Consider the following 18,321-nt stretch of genomic DNA (forward strand, 5'->3'; position numbering starts at 1 on the left):
GACCAGAGGGAGAATCTAGTCTTTGATAAACTTGACACTATAGGGCACATAGTAGCCCTTGTTGTACATGTAGAGTCTCTGATCAATAGGGTTGTAGTGCAGGTTTAAATATTCACCCTGGAACTTCTCAAATGGAACGCGGAGGTAGTTCTCCTGCTCTGTTTTGGTGTCATAGGAGTAGAATATCTCCTCGGTGTAGCATAGAGAACACCACACACCATGAAGGTATTACCTACCAATGATTTGTACACACCGGTACTCCATACATCCTCTATACCAAATTCATCCTCGTTTACTTTGGCAATGACCATTTTACGGCTGAGAAATCCATGTTCTGATTGGCTGAGAAACTGTATGAGAACGTTGCACTGGCCTTTTCAATGACTCTGTAGTCATATTTGGATGTGGTCTAATTCAGTTTAGCCATGCTGAATGGGCTGTTTTTCTGGTAATACAGGGTGTTACCATGAACAATGTAATTGTTGCCAGTACCTTGCCATCCATTTGGTAAGGTATGTTGTTTAAATGAATTCAGATTTTTATAGTTGGAATAAAGTTGGAATAAAGATAAAATGTATTCACTGAGGCACTGCTATAGGCACCATACAAATACATTGATTCAAAGCCACGATTGGGTTTTGAGTCTTTCCCCCACCCCCCAAATCTGTAGCCTGCATTCAAGTTTGCATTCAGTTGGCTGACCACTGGCTTCCCTACACTGGCGATGCCTTTGTGGTTGCAGGAGCCTGGGGGGAAATATAAATAGCTATTAATAATATGTATGACAAACAAATCCACAAACTACTGCTTTGATGTAATGATACAATATGTCAACAATGCTACCATAACAGAGGCTCCTTACCAATATCTGGCTTTATGCCCTCCTCTTGGTTCTTCTGGCACTCCTCCAGCTTCTTCTGCAGTTTTCCAAACTCATTACGGATCTCCTCCAGGTTACTCTTGTCATAGCTCTCCAACTGGTTCACAGTCAGGCTCATGTTGCGAATCTATGGATGCATGTGTACAAAGGACAAATAAGTATTTAGTTCCACACAGCAACGTTCCTCCTGCATCATATTGCCTGTCACTTATTTATTATGCCACTGCCAGTCATTAATAGATAGACAAATATATCGGAATGACTATCACACATTTACCTCTGTGTACAGGCTGTCGAACATAGGCGAGGAGGAGTTGAGGGAATCCTTCAGCTGTGTCACCAACAATTCAAACTCTCTCAGCTCGATCCTGAGAAGCTCGAAGTCCAGTCAGATGTACTGGTCAGGGCCGCTCTCCACAATCTCAACTCTGATAGTCAGGTTCCTCAGCTCAGCCAAAACGATCACCAGCTTTCCCTTGGAACTGTCCAGCTGCAAGAGAGACACAGGTGGTAGTCCTGGTGTAAGATATCTAGTAGGCTATACTGTGAATGAGGTCTCAGTTAAATATACACATGCATCTCCTCCGAGGTTTACAAGACTCCCCTACAGATGCAGTCACATTGCCAGAGTCCCAGTCCTCCATTGGCTGGAGGAAAATACAAGTTCAGAGTAAACTTCACAGTGGTACTTCACAATGGTAGTAAACTGGCAGTCTATTTGGAAGTATCTCTAGCTGTTAAGTTTTAGTGGAAGGAGAAAATGAATGTCCCTTACCAGCCAAGACAAAGGAAAGTCAGGAGCAGTAGAAATGGAGCCATCTCGTCTCAAGTGTTGTTCCGGTGAGTCTCCTTGTCTGTTCGCTCTGTATTTTTAAAGACCCTCCTATCAGCTCATCAGAAACATCTTGCTTCTTCCCAAAGTTACTGCTGTTGTGTAATAGACTCCCTTCAATTCTTGACACAATATATGCAGACATCCTTGTTTGATAAAATAATCTAATACAATTTTCTGAAATCTCTCTCTTATCCTTTTATTGATCACAATGATGATGTGGACATAGAGTTCATGAGAAACAGCCCATATGGACATATGATGACGTCATGTTATAGATGGTACCTGATATTATCAACCGCGTAACCTTACTATCAATCATCAGCAATGTGGCAGGATATCATATGTTGACATAAGCATATGATAGTATAATAAATAATTTTACTCCTTATTCCAATTATATAGCCTAGCAAGTTCCAGCACACAAATATTACTTTATTTCTCCTCATGGGACTTTAGATTGTATGTTGGTAAGAAGTATAGTACTGGTTTAAGTGTTTGATTCTGCCCTAGTTTTTCCATGAACAACATTTTAGTAGTTAATTCACTCAAGCAGAGTTCCATAGTCCAATCAATACTGTTATGCATGTTTGAATAATACATTGCTGATATAATAAATGGCTTATGTAAATGATTCTTTAATTTACAGGAAATGATGGCCAAAGCGGATTGGGTCTATCGTAGTATTTTTTAGACAAGGGAACAAAGAACATTTGTTTTTTCAAGACTTTGTGTTACGGTTTTCTTCCGGTGAAGGAGAAGCGGACCAAAATGCAGCATGGTTACTTGTATACATCTTTAATAAAGATTAAAAACACGAACAATACAAAACAACAAACGTAACATGAAAACCTAAACAGCCTATCTGGTGCAAAAAAACACAGAGACAGGAACAATCACCCACGAAACAATCAAAGAATATGGCTACCTAAATATGGTTCCCAATCAGAGACGACGATAAACAACTGCAACAAACAACAAAGACTATACTAGATAACCCCACTAAGCCACAATCCCAATACCTACAAAACCCCAAGACAAAACACACCACATAATAACCCCATGTCACACCCTGGCCTAACCAAAATAATAAAGAAAATACTAAATACTAAGACCAAGGCGTGACACGTTGCTGTAGTCTACACATGTAAACTTTCAAATTAAATTGAACACTTTTTATTTTCTATGTGGTTAGATATCAATAATGAGCAGACTAAGTATACTCAGGAATGAAGGGGGTTATTGTTAATTAATTCTTACATACAAATCATTAAAATCCAGACAGAAAATATTTACACAAGAAGCAATCTAATATCGCACAGTCAAAACTCTCCGTTGTTTAGTTAAGTTCACCATTCTGCGATTCTCACTGTTAATAAACATCAGCATATTGAGAGAGATTATCCCCTAATACAGTATCACAATATCCCGCTATAATGTTGGTGACACTGTTTGATAACTACAGTACATGAAGATGAACAAAGTCTACAGCCCAAAACTACGTTTCCTCTAACTTTAAGTTTGGAACTGAATTTGCTATCAGCATAAGGGACTGTTGTCTGCATGGAAAACAACATTTAAAGTATTTTATTTCAGATATAGTCATGCTTATTAGCCACAACTGACCTTCATTTGGCTGATACACATCATTATATAAGTACTAATATACCTCATAATATGAAGATCTGGTTGTGGTGCCTATCATACTCCTTCAGTTTGAGCTGTATCTTGATGTACTCACGACGGGTCACCAGCAGCAGGTTCTCATCGTACCACTCCAGCTGGGTCAGGACCACCAGCATGGAGGAGATCTGACAGAGAACACAGATGAGCAACCACAAGACAAAAAGTTTTAAATCGTACAAAAGAGAAATATCTCAAGTGAAAAGTCGACATGGTCATTGACCATAGCTGTATCATGACCATATGAGTTGTTAGGAACAGTCTTGGGTAGAGTCCTGGTACTAAATGGTATCTAAATGGTATCTTAAACAAAATAGTTCATAGTATCAATTAAACAACTAACCCAACAACTAAAGATAATCATACCATCGAATTTAGCTGGGTAGGAATAAGGTTTGCATGAAACGTGGCCATGCATACTGAAATAATATTTATTTTGTGTAATACATGGACTCTATGTAATTATTATTATTAATACCTATTTTGAATATTTCCAGTAAAAATAATATACAGTGGGGCAAAAAAGTATTTAGTCAGCCACCAATTGTGCAAGCTCCCACTTAAAAAGATGATAGAGGCCTGTAATTCTCATCATAGGTACACTTCAACTATGACAGACAAAATGAGAAAAACAAATCCAGAAAATCACATTGTAGTATGTTTAATAAATGTATTTGCAAATTATGGTGGAAAATAAGTATTTGGTCAATAACAAAAGCTTATCTCAATACTTTGTTATATACCCTTTGTTGGCAATGACAGAGGTCAAATGTTTTCTGTAAGTCTTCACAAGGTTTTCACACACTGTTGCTGGTATTTTGGCCCATTCCTCCATGCAGATCTCCTCTAGAGCAGTGATGTTTTGGGGCTGTTTGCTGGGCAACACGGACTTTCAACTCCCTCCAAATATTTTCTATGGGGTTGAGATCTGGAGACTGGCTAAGCCACTGCAGGACCTTGAAATGCTTCTTACGAAGCCACTCCTTCGTTGCCCGGGCGGTGTGTTTGGGATCATTGTCATGCTGAAAGACCCAGCCACGTTTCATCTTCAATGCCCTTGCTGATGGAAGGAGGTTTTCACTCAAAATCTCACAATACATGGCCCCATTCATTCTTTCCTTTACACGGATCAGTCGTCCTGGTCCCTTTGCAGAAAAACAGCCCCAAAGCATGATGTTTCCACCCCCATGCTTCACAGTAGGTATGGTGTTCTTTGGATGCAACTCAGCATTCTTTGTCCTCCAAACACGACGAGTTGAGTTTTTACCAAAAAGTTATATTTTGGTTTCATCTGACCATATGACATTCTCCCAATCTTCTTCTGGATCATCCAAATGCTCTCTAGCAAACTTCAGACGGGCCTGGACATGTACTGGCTTAAGCAGGGGGACACGTCTGGCACTGCAGGATTTGAGTCCCTGGCGGCGTAGTGTGTTACTGATGGTAGGCTTTGTTACTTTGGTCCCAGCTCTCTGCAGGTCATTCACTAGGTCCCCCAGTGTGGTTCTGGGATTTTTGCGATCATTTTGACCCCATGGGGTGAGATCTTGCGTGGAGCCCCAGATCGAGGGAGATTATCAGTGGTCTTGTATGTCTTCCATTTCCTAATAATTGCTCCCACAGTTGATTTCTTCAAACCAAGCTGCTTACCTATTGCAGATTCAGTCTTCCCAGCCTGGTGCAGGTCTACAATTTTGTTTCTGGTGTCCTTCGACAGCTCTTTGGTCTTGGCCATAGTGGAGTTTGGAGTGTGACTGTTTGAGGTTGTGGACAGGTGTCTTTTATACTGATAACAAGTTCAAACAGGTGCCATTAATACAGGTAACGAGTGGAGGACAGAGGAGCCTCTTAAAGAAGAAGTTACAGGTCTGTGAGAGCCAGAACTCTTGCTTGTTTGTAGGTGACCAAATACTTATTTTCCACCATAATTTGCAAATAAATTCATTAAAAATCCTACAATGTGATTTTCTGGATATTTCTTCTCATTTTGTCTGTCATAGTTGAAGTGTACCTATGATGTAAAGTACAGGCCTCATCTTTTTAAGTGGGAGAACTTGCACAATTGGTGGCTGACTAAATACTTTTTTGCCCCACTGTATGACGATGGGTCAGTGGAGCGGTTACTGCATAGTAAGACACAGCAGCAGCAGTCACTTTGATGATTGTGTTTGATTCTGTTCATGTGGAGTTTTATCCACGCATTTCTTTTTTTTCTTCACTTTGGTGGTTTTGGTTTTAGTGTCTGGCTGCTTGGAGTTCAGTGCTGGACTGGACCTGGTCAGGTGGTTGGCAGTGGGGCTCAGCTTGGTGTGGTCAACATCAGGGTTGGAGTCAGAGAGCATCCCCTGGGCCGAGGAGGGTTTGGATTGGGTGTATCGTTGGGAGTCATCCATCAGGTTGGGCTGGGAGTAGGAGCGCATGGTGGGGGAACTGGTGGGCCGTTGGTGGGTGCTGCCCCCTAGCATGGGGAGGTGGATGTGCTCACTGCTCAGGTTTGTGACAGAGTAGCGGCTGCTGTTGGACATGACAATGTGGTGCCAGGAGCTGAGTGGGGTGGCAGAGAAGTGCTGGGGGCCACTGGAGTCCTCCTTGGTGCCCCCTGGGGACATAACCATGGAGCTGCGGGGGGTGTTGGCCTCCACGGCGCTCTGGAAGGTCTTCAGGATGCGCTCGCTCTTCTGCTTCTCTTTCTTCTGACGGGACTCCACCTTACGCAGCTGCCGCCGGTGGTCCCTCATCATCTGCTTCCTGGTGTCGGCCAGGCCCCTGAGGAGAAAGCAAAGAATGTATTTAATGTGATGATTCACTTAAACTCATTTAATTTCAAGTCAGATGTAAACTGGACTTTCTCAGCTTTTGAATGGGGAAAACATAGGCATGGCACTACAAGCAATTACACATAGATAAGACTGCCCTACTTCAAAACTCTGACCATACAGATCTGCTCATGTTTTGTTTGTAGGGTAAACAGGTGTAGACAGTTTATGACTAGTTTCTGTTCAGTTCTCAGGTTATTGCTGATGTTAGGTGTTTTCTTTACACACCCATAATAGTCTCCCCACTCTGGCAGTTTGTTCTTATGATAAAAGCCCACCTGTAGTCTACCATCCCTGTCCTTTCACGATCCAGTCTCTGAATCAACTCCTCAATCTGGTATCTATCCAAGGGGATGTTGGATTGCTGTAATGGTTACATAAGAGTAAACAAATAAAGACTATGAGCTAGCTGGCCACTAACTTCAATATAAAGTACATCTTGGAGCATTGGAAATGCATTAGCTCAACAGACCTAGCAAATGTCAGGGACTATGGAATGAGCAATTAGTTTGTGACCTGCACAGCCTTCCTGAAGTCTGCCACAGGCACTCGCATTGTCCCATCTTTATCGATTTTCCGAAAGAAGTCCCAAAGACGCAGCTTCCGTTCATCCAGATAATCCTTCAAAGAAATTAAGAGCAGTTGCGACTGGGTTTTTTGTCTCAAAAGTCCCCCCTATTTCAAATCTTGCACTGTCTTTAAAAACAGACAAAATAGTTTGTAGAATTAGCCGTAAACAAACAAAAAATACAATGCACTGGTATGCAATGATATCACATGTGATTACCACTTTTCTACATGACTAAAATTGTTTTATGAGTAACAGTAGCCTACCACAGTACCTGGATTACTTTCATTGGGTCAAGGCGTTTGGGTGGTTTCTTAGCAATAAAGCCCCCGACCCCTGCATACTGCACCTCTAGAGAGGGATGCTCCTGGCATGTCAGATCCAGCAGCTGCACAAAGTTCTCATTCACCAACACATTCTACACACAAACAAAAAATTAAGTTCAAATGCAGGGACCAAAACACTTCTGTACATCAAGAAGAGAACAACAACGCTCACGGATATGTTGATCTCCTCCAGAGCAGTTTTGGGGGTGTTCTTGACCACGGTAACAAGAGCCAGCGCCCCCTCCACTGTCAGAGAGTTATAAGCCAGCTGCGGGGACACAAAACATAGAAAGTCACCCTAGTTTCATACCACACAGTTCAATGGGTGTGTACCCTATCAATCAAGCACCTACCTTCAGTGCTCTGAGAGTGTCATTGGCCTCCAGCCCCTTGCACAGCATGCCCACCCCCTCGTTGGTGATGCGGTTGTTGTTGAGGTCCAGGTACACCAGAGTGTTGTTGAATTTCAGTGCCTCTCCTAAAGCCAAGGCCCCCTCATTCCCAAAGCCATTCCAGGACAGGTCCAGGTGTTTCAGGGTCACATTCACCTATGTGAATTGTAGGTATTTTGATCACATACTGTTTTACTCTTCTTTTTTATCTTCTTTTTTTACAAACTTACACCTTAAATGTGCGAATTGGGTTGAGTATGTTTATCCAAACCTTGAGGCCAGCACAGAAAGCCACAGCTCCTTTCATTCTCAGATGGTTCCAGCTCAAGTCTAGTACCTCCAGAGCTTCATTGTTTGCTGTAGGATCACGTCAGTGACAGCAGATGCAAAACACTCACATTGTGCATGATTCTAACCCTAATGACTCCATTTGCCTGTATACTCCATGAGACTGCTTAGCCATAATGAAGTGAGATACAAAGTGAAAAGGTATCTACCTAACATCTGGCCCAGATGCTCCCCACCTCTCCCACAGAACTGATTGTGGCTCAAGTCCAGCTCCTTCACTCTGTAGTTGCTCTAAAGGGAGAGATATTGCAAGTAGCTAGATATAGATTCCAATGATAGTAATATCATCAATATGCCTGCATGTTTGAATGTCATTTCTTTTCACTTACTGCCAGGGCATCTGCAAAACTTTTAGCATCGTCCTCTATGAATCCATTCCCTGTGAAGAAATTGTTTATATAAAAAGATTCAGAAATAGAGTAGAGAAATATAGTATCTAACAGACCATTCTTTTTGTTTCCATTGTCAAATCTGTGTGTACTACCTGAAAGTTTGATGGATTTGATGGAAATGTTATCGAGCAACATTTTTGTAATGCACTCAGCCCCTTCAGACTGTAGGTGATTGTTGGACAAATCCTACGAGACAAACAGTGGGCATGTTAACACAGAGCTATAATTCCATCATGAAAGCATGACCCGCAAGACTCTTATGCCCTCTTGTGGCAGATGCAAATCAAATCAAGGATTGTGGGACATATCATGTCATACATATCCCACTTCTGAATAAACATGTTATAGAGATACCAGATACAATTACTTTACCTTCTTACAAAGAGCTGCCTAAAGACCATCTCATACAAACTTACCAGATGCTGAATGGTGAAATTTGCCTTTAACATCTCTAGAAGGTATCTGGCTCCCTCAGCCAGCAGATAGTTGTCTGCCAACTCCAGGTTGGTGATGTGCATGTCAGTCTGAGAAGAAACATTGGAACATAAAGAGCATTCCTTGAACTTATAGAGCGTTCCTTGAACATATAGAGCGTTCCTTGAACATATAGAGCGTTCCTTGAACATAAAGAGCGTTCCTTGAACATATAGAGCGTTCCTTGAACATATAGAGCGTTCCTTGAACATATAGAGCGTTCCTTGAACATATAGAGCGTTCCTTGAACATATAGAGCGTTCCTTGAACATAGAGCGTTCCTTGAACATATAGAGCGTTCCTTGAACATATAGAACATAAAGAGCATTCCTTGAACATAGAGCGTTCTTTGAACATATAGAACATAAAGAGCATTCCTTGAACATAGAGCGTTCTTTGAACATATAGAACATAAAGAGCGCTCCTTGAACATAAAGAGCATTCCTTGAACATAAAGAGCATTCCTTGAACATAAAGAGCATTCCTTGAACATAAAGAGCGTTCCTTGAACATAAAGAGCATTCCTTGAACATAAAGAGCATTCCTTGAACATAAAGAGCATTCCTTGAACATAAAGAGCATTCCTTGAACATATAGAGCGTTCCTTGAACATATAGAACATAAAGAGCATTCCTTGAACATATAGAGCGTTCCTTGAACATATAGAGCGTTCCTTGAACATATAGAGCGTTCCTTGAACATATAGAGCGTTCCATGAACATAAAGAGCATTCCTTGAACATATAGAGCGTTCCTTGAACATAAAGAGCATTCCTTGAACATAAAGAGCGTTCCTTGAAGTGGATATTATGTTAATAGACATCCACCAGACTTACCACCAGGGTGATGGCTAGTGCCTTGCCCCCTGGAGGTCCCAGTCCATGGTGGTTGAGGTTCATGGTGGAGGTGCCTAGGTTCCGGAGGAAGTAGGAGACAGGAACCACCCCGACCAGCTTGCAGGCCTGCAGGTATATCTCAGCAGTCGATGTGTCTTTACTGGGTTTTTTCACCTCTAACAATGACAACCATCAGTTTGAGACATGCATCAAACAAATCAACTTACAATACCAACAATGATGCATTGTAATAACAACAGTGAGCTGATGTGTTATTATCCATAAAATGTCAATATAATAGCCTACTCACCATCAACCTCCAGGTCTGTATCCCACTTATCCTCCAAGTCTAGGTCTTCTGCAGAGGATGGACTGTCATTATCTGCTAGGCAGAGGGACTCGAGTGATAGGACAGACATCTTCTCTGTCCTAACAGTCACATACTCCCGGTCTAAAACATGTTTGTTGAATTTGTATTTTACTTCCCGTTATGACTTTGGCTCTTCCCACATTATGCACTGGTATCTGTGAGGGCTGAGCAACTGTTGTTGCAACAGTGAAATCAAATACCCACCTGAGTTGTCCCAAACTGTAATTCAATCCTAAGGAGACCATGGTGTGTCATAAAGAATTCACCACTCACAGGGAAAGGCTAAGAGAAGGCCTATTGAGTGTTTACCTACAACGCACAAACAAAATGCTGCATTCCTAGTTCCAGACCATGACAATCTTCTACAAATATTCCTACATGAGCAGCTTTCTTGTTGTTGAATTTGTTTTATTTGTTGTCACTGTCATCTTTAAATCTACAGTAAAATGATAATCGGGCACTGAGGTGGTTGCAGCAGTCACGGTTAGTTCTACCTGGAATCCTTGGGATGTTTTTATCCTATACCCTTACCTAACCATTTCAAAATGTCAATTTGGGACGTCGCAAGGATTCCATGTAGCAAGGACATTGCATTGAGGTATGATTATTGAACGAATTTAAAGACAATCATAGCTAGCAGACTAGATAATTTAGTGACGTTGTCGCTATATGTATCGACTTTTTATTGGTAAATGATTCTAGCGACAAAATCATCTATTTTTCAGACTGTCTTTGGCGTTTATATGATTTTGATATAATTTAGCGACTTTTTCCACTCTATTCTGCCGCAAACAGAAGTTACAGCAACAGCCCACACACAGGCAAAAAAGGGGAGGAATGTTCGGCGGAAGAGGGGGCAAAACGCTAGGAAAGGGGACTGCATGTGTGCCGCAACGGCAAAAACGTAAGATTCCGACAAATCAAGGAGCCAATAGCGAAACTCTGGAATATAGTTGACAACATTGGAGCAGTCATTAGAGGAGAACATGTTCAGGAGCCTGACATTTTACGAACTTTACTCGCTAACACGGCGTAGAAACTGTGTTTTAGGTAAACCACATGCACACATGCATTTCAGTGTAATTTTGAATTTGTAGAGCACCATTTGAGACATTGTCATAATAGGCTAGTGCCTGTACATTTTCGCGAACTCTGCTGGTGAGCCAGTGGTGTAAAGTACTTAAGTAAAAAATACCCATAACAACTAGTTTTAAAGTATCTGTACTTTACTGTTTATATTTTTTGACAACTATTACTCCACCACATTCCTAAAGAAAATAATGTACTTTTTACTCCATACATTTTCCCTGACACCCAAAAGTACCTGTTACATTTCTAATGCTTAGGCAGGACAGGAAAATGGTCCAATTCACTCACGTATCAAGAGAACCACCCTGGACATACTGCCTCTGATTTGGTGGACTCACTAAACACAAATGCTTTGTTTGTAAATGATGTCTGTGTCTCTTGTTGGGAATTGAGCTGTATGTTTTTCCCATGTGTAGATCATGTGTTCAGGAGGTCCAGGAGAACCACTTTACAGAGGAATTCCATCTCCACCCAGCCCCCCACGTTCTGAGTATTGAAGTGTGCCCCTGGCTATCCTTAAATAAATCAAAATTAAAACAAGAAAATTGTGCCATCTGTTTTGCCTAATAAGGAATTTGAAAGGATTTATACTTTTATTTTGGATACTTCAGTATATTTGAGTAATTGCATTTACTATTGATACTTAAGTATATTTAAAACCAAATACTTTTCCTTTTTCCTCAAGCAATATTTTACTGGGTGCCTTTCACTTGAGTCATTTTCTATTAAGATATCTTTACATTTGCTCTAGTATGACGATTGGGTACTTTTCCCACCACTGCTTCTATGGAAAATGGCTTGTTGTTGTCATCAATTGTAAGTTACTTGTGTTTTGTTTCCTCTGTGTGGCAGATATCAGGTCAAGAGGATGTGTCCTACAATATCCATGATAGGAGGGTGTTTACCCCCCTTTGGCCATGCATCGTGGGCATCGATGACAACTGCCAATACACAACAACCCAGAGTCCAGAACCAGGTATGTTTGTGTCAGTCTGTTTGGACCATGTCAGGGTGGATTGTCGGTTATGAATACTACAGATGGCATATACAGATGTGGCAGGCAAGTATATAGAGGGATTTCATGGGTCGATTCCTCTTCTCACAGACAGCGTGTCTACATTTAAGTGTTGTGTGATCTGACTCTGGACTTTATATTTGTTATTCCTGTGTAGGGAGCCTGCAGTACAACCATAACCTCACCCGCAGCTGCATTTCTGTAAGGCTGCCTGTATCAGGCCACACGACCTGGAGCTCATCCCAAGGGTCACTGACAACACACCTGGTAACACACACACACAGTAAAACACACTACTACTAAAACACTTAATCTCAACAGTACTCACGGCAGGTGAGACTCCAGTTGTGTAGAGAACAGTTAAAGTGGAACTGACCACATTTGAACAACTTTACTGATATGATTGTCTGTTTCATATCAGTCAAAATTATAAAATTCCCTAAAGTGAACCCTTATAACAAAGCTATATAAGCTTGATCTATACATTATTCAACTCGCACAATCTGGATTTCCTAGACTCTCTTAAGAACCAATGGGAAGAGGATTTAGGTGAACAACTTTCAGACTAAACTTGGCAGAGTATGCTTTCAGAGAATACATTCTTCATCTATATGTGTAAGACATGCTGTAATTCAATTTAAAATAGTTAATCGGCTGCATTGGACAACCCAAAATTATCCAAGATTAGACCATAAATATATCCCACTTGTGATTGATGTAAGCAGGCTCCTGCTACTTTATTACACATGTTTTGGACATGCCTGCAATTGACAGATTTCTGGATATCAATTTGAGACCTTTTCTAAGATACTGGAGAGACCTATAGAATCTTCTTACTTTTTTTTTCATTATTTGGAGGGCACAACAGGGGGGCCCTCTAAACAGTTCTATGGAGTGGCATGACAGGGGGGCCCTCTAAACAGTTCTATGGGCAAAATGCTGGCATTTAATACCATTCTTGCTAGACGTCTTATACTATTTAAGTAGAAGGATCGGATTCCTCCTACTTTAACCATTGGATAAAGGAAGTTAAGCAACATCTCAAGCTAGAGAAAATATGCCATTCCTTTAGGGGATCTGCAATTACATTTTATAATATCTGGCAACCTTTCCTATCCATTTCCTATCCATAAACCAAACCAAATTAGAAATTGTATCATTATTTTTACTCTTTCACTTTTTGATTTATAATAGCTTTGTATAAAAAATTTAAAAAACTATTTGCTTATATTACTCATTGTATATCATACCTGCTTTAAATCTGGTTTTGAGGTGGGTTTGATTTGGTAGGTGATCCATGTGTGTTCTGCCCTCTACCTGTTCGGTCTGTTGTCTGTATAATCATAAAAAAAATCTTTCTGAAAAATAATATACAGTGGGGCAAAAAGTATTTAGTCAGCCACCAATTGTGCAAGTTCTCCCACTTGAAAAGATTAGAGGCCTATAATTTTCATCATAGGTACACTTCAACTATGACAGACAAAATGAGAAAATGTGTAATATTTTTAATGAATTTATTTGCAAATTATGGTGGAAAATAAGTATTTGGTCAATAACAAAAGTTTCTCAATACTTTGTTATATACCCTTTGTTGGCAATGACAGAGGTCAAACGTTTTCTGTAAGTCTTTACAAGGTTTTCACACACTGTTGCTGGTATTTTGGCCCATTTCTCCATGCAGATCTCCTCTAGAGCAGTGATGTTTTGGGGCTGTTGCTGGGCAACATGGACTTTCAACTCCCTCCAAATATTTTCTATGGGGTTGAGATCTGGAGACTGGCTAGGCCACTCCAAGACCTTGAAATGCTTCTTACGAAGCCACTCCTTCGTTGCCCGGGCGGTGTGTTTGGGATCATTGTCATGCTGAAAGACCCAGCCACGTTTCATCTTCAATGCCCTTGCTGATGGAAGGAGGTTCACTCAAAATCTCATGATACATGGCCCCATTCATTCTTTCCTTTACACAGATCAGTCGTCCTGGTCCCTTTGCAGAAACACAGCCCCAAAGCATGATGTTTCCACCCCCATGCTCCACAGTAGGTATGGTGTTCTTTGGATGCAACTCAGCATTCTTTGTCCTCCAAACACAACGAGTTGAGTTTTTACCAAAAAGTTATATTTTGTTTTCATCTGACCATATGACATTCTCCCAATCTTCTTCTGGATCATCCAAATGCTCTCTAGCAAACTTCAGACGGGCCTGGACATGTACTGGCTTAAGCAGGGGGACACGTCTGGCACTGCAGGATTTGAGTCCCTGGCGGCGTAGTGTGTTACTGATGGTAATCTTTGTTACTTTGGTCCCAGCTCTCTGCAGGTCATTCACTAGGTCCCCCAGTGTGGTTCTGGGATTTCTGCTTACCGTTCTTGTGATAATTTTGACCCCACGGGGTGAGATCTTGCGTGGAGCCCCAGATCGAGGGAGATTATCAGTGGTCTTGTATGTCTTCCATTTCCTAATAATTGCTCCCACAGTTGATTTCTTCAAACCAAGCTGCTTACCTATTGCAGATTCAGTCTTCCCAGCCTGGTGCAGGTCTACAATTTTGTTTCTGGTGTCCTTTGACAGCTCTTTGGTCTTGGCCATAGTGGAGTTTGGAGTGTGACTGTTTGAGGTTGTGGACAGGTGTCTTTTATACTGATAACAAGTTCAAGCAGGTGCCATTAATACAGGTAACAAGTGGAGGACAGAGGAGCCTCTTAAAGAAGAAGTTACATGTCTGTGAGAGACAGAAATCTTGCTTGTTTGTAGGTGACCAAATACTTATTTTCCACCATATTTTGCAAATAAATTCATAAAAAAATCCTACAATGTGATTTTCTGGAGAAAAAAAAATGCTCATTTTGTCTGTCATAGTTGAAGTGTACCTATGATGAAAATTACAGGCCTCTCATCTTTTTAAGTGGGGGAACTTGCACAATTGGTGGCTGACTAAATACTTGTTTTGCCCCACTGTGTGTGTATATATATATATATATATATATATATATATCACACACACACAAGGTTGAAGTCGGAAGTTTACATACACTTAGGTTGGAGTCATTAAAACTCATTTTTCAACCACTCCACACATTTCTTGTTAACAAACTATAGTTAGGACATCTACTTTGTGCATGACAAGTCATTTTTTCCAACAATTGTTTACAGACAGATTATTTCACTGTATCACAATTCCAGTGGGTCAGAAATTGACATACAATAAGTTGATTAAACAGCATGGAAAATTCCAGAAAATGATGTCATAGCTTTAGAAGTTTCTGATAGGCTAATTGACACAATTTGAGTCAATTGGAGGTGTACCTGTGGATGTATTTCAAGGCCTACCTTCAAACTCAGTGCCCCTTTGCTTGACATCATGGGAAAATCAAAAGAAATCAGCCAAGACCTCAGAATTTTTTTGTTGTAGATCTCCACAAGTCTGGTTCATCCTTGGGAGCAATTTCCAAATGCCTGAAGGGATCACGTTCATCTGTACAAACAATAGTATGCAAGTATAAACCACACAGCCGTCATACGCAGTATAAACCATGGGACCACGCAGCCGCCATACCGCTCAGGAAGGAGACTCGTTCTGTCTCCTAGAGATGAATGTACTTTGGTGCGAAAAGTGCAAATCAATCCCAGAACAACAGCAAAGGACCATGTGAAGATGCTGGAGGAAACATGTACAAAAGTATCCATATCCACAGTAAAACAAGTCCTATATCGATATAACCTGAAAGGCCGCTCAGCAAGGAAGAAGCCACTGCTCCAAAACCGCCATAAAAAAGCTAGACTACGGTTTGCAACTGCACATGGGGACAAAGACCATACTTTTTGGAGAAATGTCCTCTGGTCTGATGAAACGAAAATAGAACTGTTTGGCCATAATAACCATCATTATGTTTGGAGGAAAAAGAGGGAGGCTTGCAAGCCGAAGAACACCATCCCAACCGTGAAGCACGGGGGTGGCAGCATCATGTTGTGGGGGTGCTTTGCTGCAGGACGGACTGGTGCACGTCACAAAATAGATGGCATCATGAGGGGGGGAAATGATGTGGATATATTGAAGCAACATCAAGACATCAGTCAGGAGGAAGTTAAAGCTTGGTCGCAAATGGGTCTTCCAAATGGACAATGACCCCAAGCATACTTCCAAAGTTGTGGTAAAATGGCTGAATGACAACAAAGTCAAGGTATTGGATTGGCCATCACAAAGCCCTGACCTCAATCCTATAGAAATTCTGTGGGCAGAACTGAAAAAGCTTGTGCGAGTAGTTACACCAGCTCTGTCAGGAGGAATGGGCCAAAATTCACCCAATTTATTGTGCGAAGCTTGTGGAAGGCTACCCGAAACATTTGACCCAAGTTTAAATTGTTTAAGGCAATGCTACCAAATACTAATTGAGTGCATGTAACCTTCTGACCCACTGGGAATGTGATGAAAGAAATAAAAGCTAAAATAAATCATTTTCTCAACTATTATTCTGACATTTCACATTCTTAAGTGGACAGGACAGGGAATTTTTAAATTAAATGATTAAATGTCAGGAATTGTGAAAAACGGGAGTTTTAAATGTATTTGGCGAAGGTGTATGTAAACTTCCGACTTCAACTTTTATTTATACACACACACACACACACACATTTCCCAGTTTATGCTTGAAAACCAACGTTATAAGAGGTTTAAAAATAGGATATATTTGACTCAAAGTTCCATGACATACAGTAGGGCATTGTTCGCAAAATAAATGGATGCAGTTCAATGCATGATTAATATAATTCCCCAATACATTTCTTGGTAGTCCAAAAAACATTGCTATCAGGTTTTAAATCACAGCTGGCCTGGTACGTTGTTTGCTGCCTCCACCTATTAAGGATGCACAATTTCAGTTCAATGTCAAATCAAATCAAATCAAATTTATTTGTCACATACACATGGTTAGCAGATGTTAATGCGAGTGTAGCGAAATGCTTGTGCTTCTAGTTCCGACAATGCAGTAATAACGAACAAGTGATCTAACTAACAATTCCAAAAAAAACTACTGTCTTATACACAGTGTAAGGGGATAAAGAATATGTACATAAAGATATATGAATGAGTGATGGTACAGAGCAGCATAGGCAAGATACAGTAGATGATATCGAGTACAGTATATACATATGAGATGAGTATGTAAACCAAGTGGCATAGTTAAAGTGGCTAGTGATACATGTATTACATAAGGATGCAGTCGATGATATAGAGTACAGTATCTACGTATGCATATGAGATGAATAATGTAGGGTAAGTAACATTATATAAGGTAGCATTGTTTAAAGTGGCTAGTGATATATTTACATCATTTCCCATCAATTCCCATGATTAAAGTGGCTGGAGTAGAGTCAGTGGCATTGACAGTGTGTTGGCAGTAGCCACTCAATGTTAGTGGTGGCTGTTTAACAGTCTGATGGCCTTGAGATAGAAGCTGTTTTTCAGTCTCTCGGTCCCAGCTTTGATGCACCTGTACTGACCTCGCCTTCTGGATGACAGCGGGGTGAACAGGCAGTGGCTCGGGTGGTTGATGTCCTTGATGATCTTTATGACCTTCCTGTAGCATCGGGTGGTGTAGGTGTCCTGGAGGGCAGGTAGTTTGCCCCCGGTGATGCGTTGTGCAGACCTCACTACCCTCTGGAGAGCCTTACGGTTGAGGACGGTGCAGTTGCCATACCAGGCGGTGATACAGCCCGCCAGGATGCTCTCGATTGTGCATCTGTAGAAGTTTGTGAGTGCTTTTGGTGACAAGCCGAATTTCTTCAGCCTCCTGAGGTTGAAGAGGCGCTGCTGCGCCTTCCTCACGATGCTGTCTGTGTGAGTGGACCAATTCAGTTTGTCTGTGATGTGTATGCCGAGGAACTTAAAACTTGCTACCCTCTCCACTACTGTTCCATCGATGTGGATGGGGGGGTGTTCCCTCTGCTGTTTCCTGAAGTCCACAATCATCTCCTTAGTTTTGTTGACGTTGAGTGCGAGGTTATTTTCCTGACACCACACTCCGAGGGCCGTCTCGTCGTTGTTGGTAATCAAGCCTACCACTGTTGTGTCGTCCGCAAACTTGATGATTGAGTTGGAGGCGTGCGTGGCCACGCAGTCGTGGGTGAACAGGGAGTACAGGAGAGGGCTCAGAACGCACCCTTGTGGGGCCCCAGTGTTGAGGATCAGCGGGGAGGAGATGTTGTTGCCTACCCTCACCACCTGGGGGCGGCCCGTCAGGAAGTCCAGTACCCAGTTGCACAGGGCGGGGTCGAGACTATTTTGAACAAAAATTGGCGACTACG

The 18,321-nt window shown here is 41.4% G+C and overlaps 1 protein-coding gene and 1 pseudogene across 1 annotated transcript; both read right to left on the reverse strand.

The window, feature by feature from the left end:
- LOC109893755 (olfactomedin-like) lies at positions 1-3,344 on the reverse strand (annotated as a pseudogene).
- Positions 3,345-5,488: 2,144 nt separating this feature from the next.
- Positions 5,489-9,965, reverse strand: lrrc74a (leucine rich repeat containing 74A). The gene is made up of 13 exons (XM_031828520.1): positions 9,857-9,965; positions 9,547-9,737; positions 8,654-8,761; positions 8,330-8,423; positions 8,175-8,224; positions 7,995-8,076; positions 7,769-7,854; positions 7,459-7,653; positions 7,278-7,373; positions 7,054-7,197; positions 6,728-6,832; positions 6,490-6,575; positions 5,489-6,161 (listed from the first exon to the last, which is right to left on the reverse strand). Exons 1-13 carry the CDS (start codon positions 9,963-9,965, stop codon positions 5,546-5,548), a joined length of 1,962 nt encoding a protein of 653 aa, XP_031684380.1. The 3' UTR covers positions 5,489-5,545.
- Positions 9,966-18,321: the final 8,356 nt, after the last annotated feature.

Source organism: Oncorhynchus kisutch, linkage group LG7, assembly GCF_002021735.2.
Source record: "Oncorhynchus kisutch isolate 150728-3 linkage group LG7, Okis_V2, whole genome shotgun sequence".
Lineage (NCBI taxonomy): Eukaryota > Metazoa > Chordata > Actinopteri > Salmoniformes > Salmonidae > Oncorhynchus > Oncorhynchus kisutch.

Excerpts from the sequence above, each read along its gene's own strand:
- lrrc74a (XM_031828520.1), bottom strand. The coding sequence starts at position 9,965 with ATGTCTGTCCTATCACTCGAGTCCCTCTGCCTAGCAGATAATGACAGT. Across the intron at positions 7,198-7,277 it reads TGGAGGAGATCAACATATCC|AATGTGTTGGTGAATGAGAA; the intron begins GTGAGCGTTGTT and ends GTTTGTGTGTAG. Across the intron at positions 6,162-6,489 it reads ACAGGGATGGTAGACTACAG|GGGCCTGGCCGACACCAGGA; the intron begins GTGGGCTTTTAT and ends CTTTCTCCTCAG.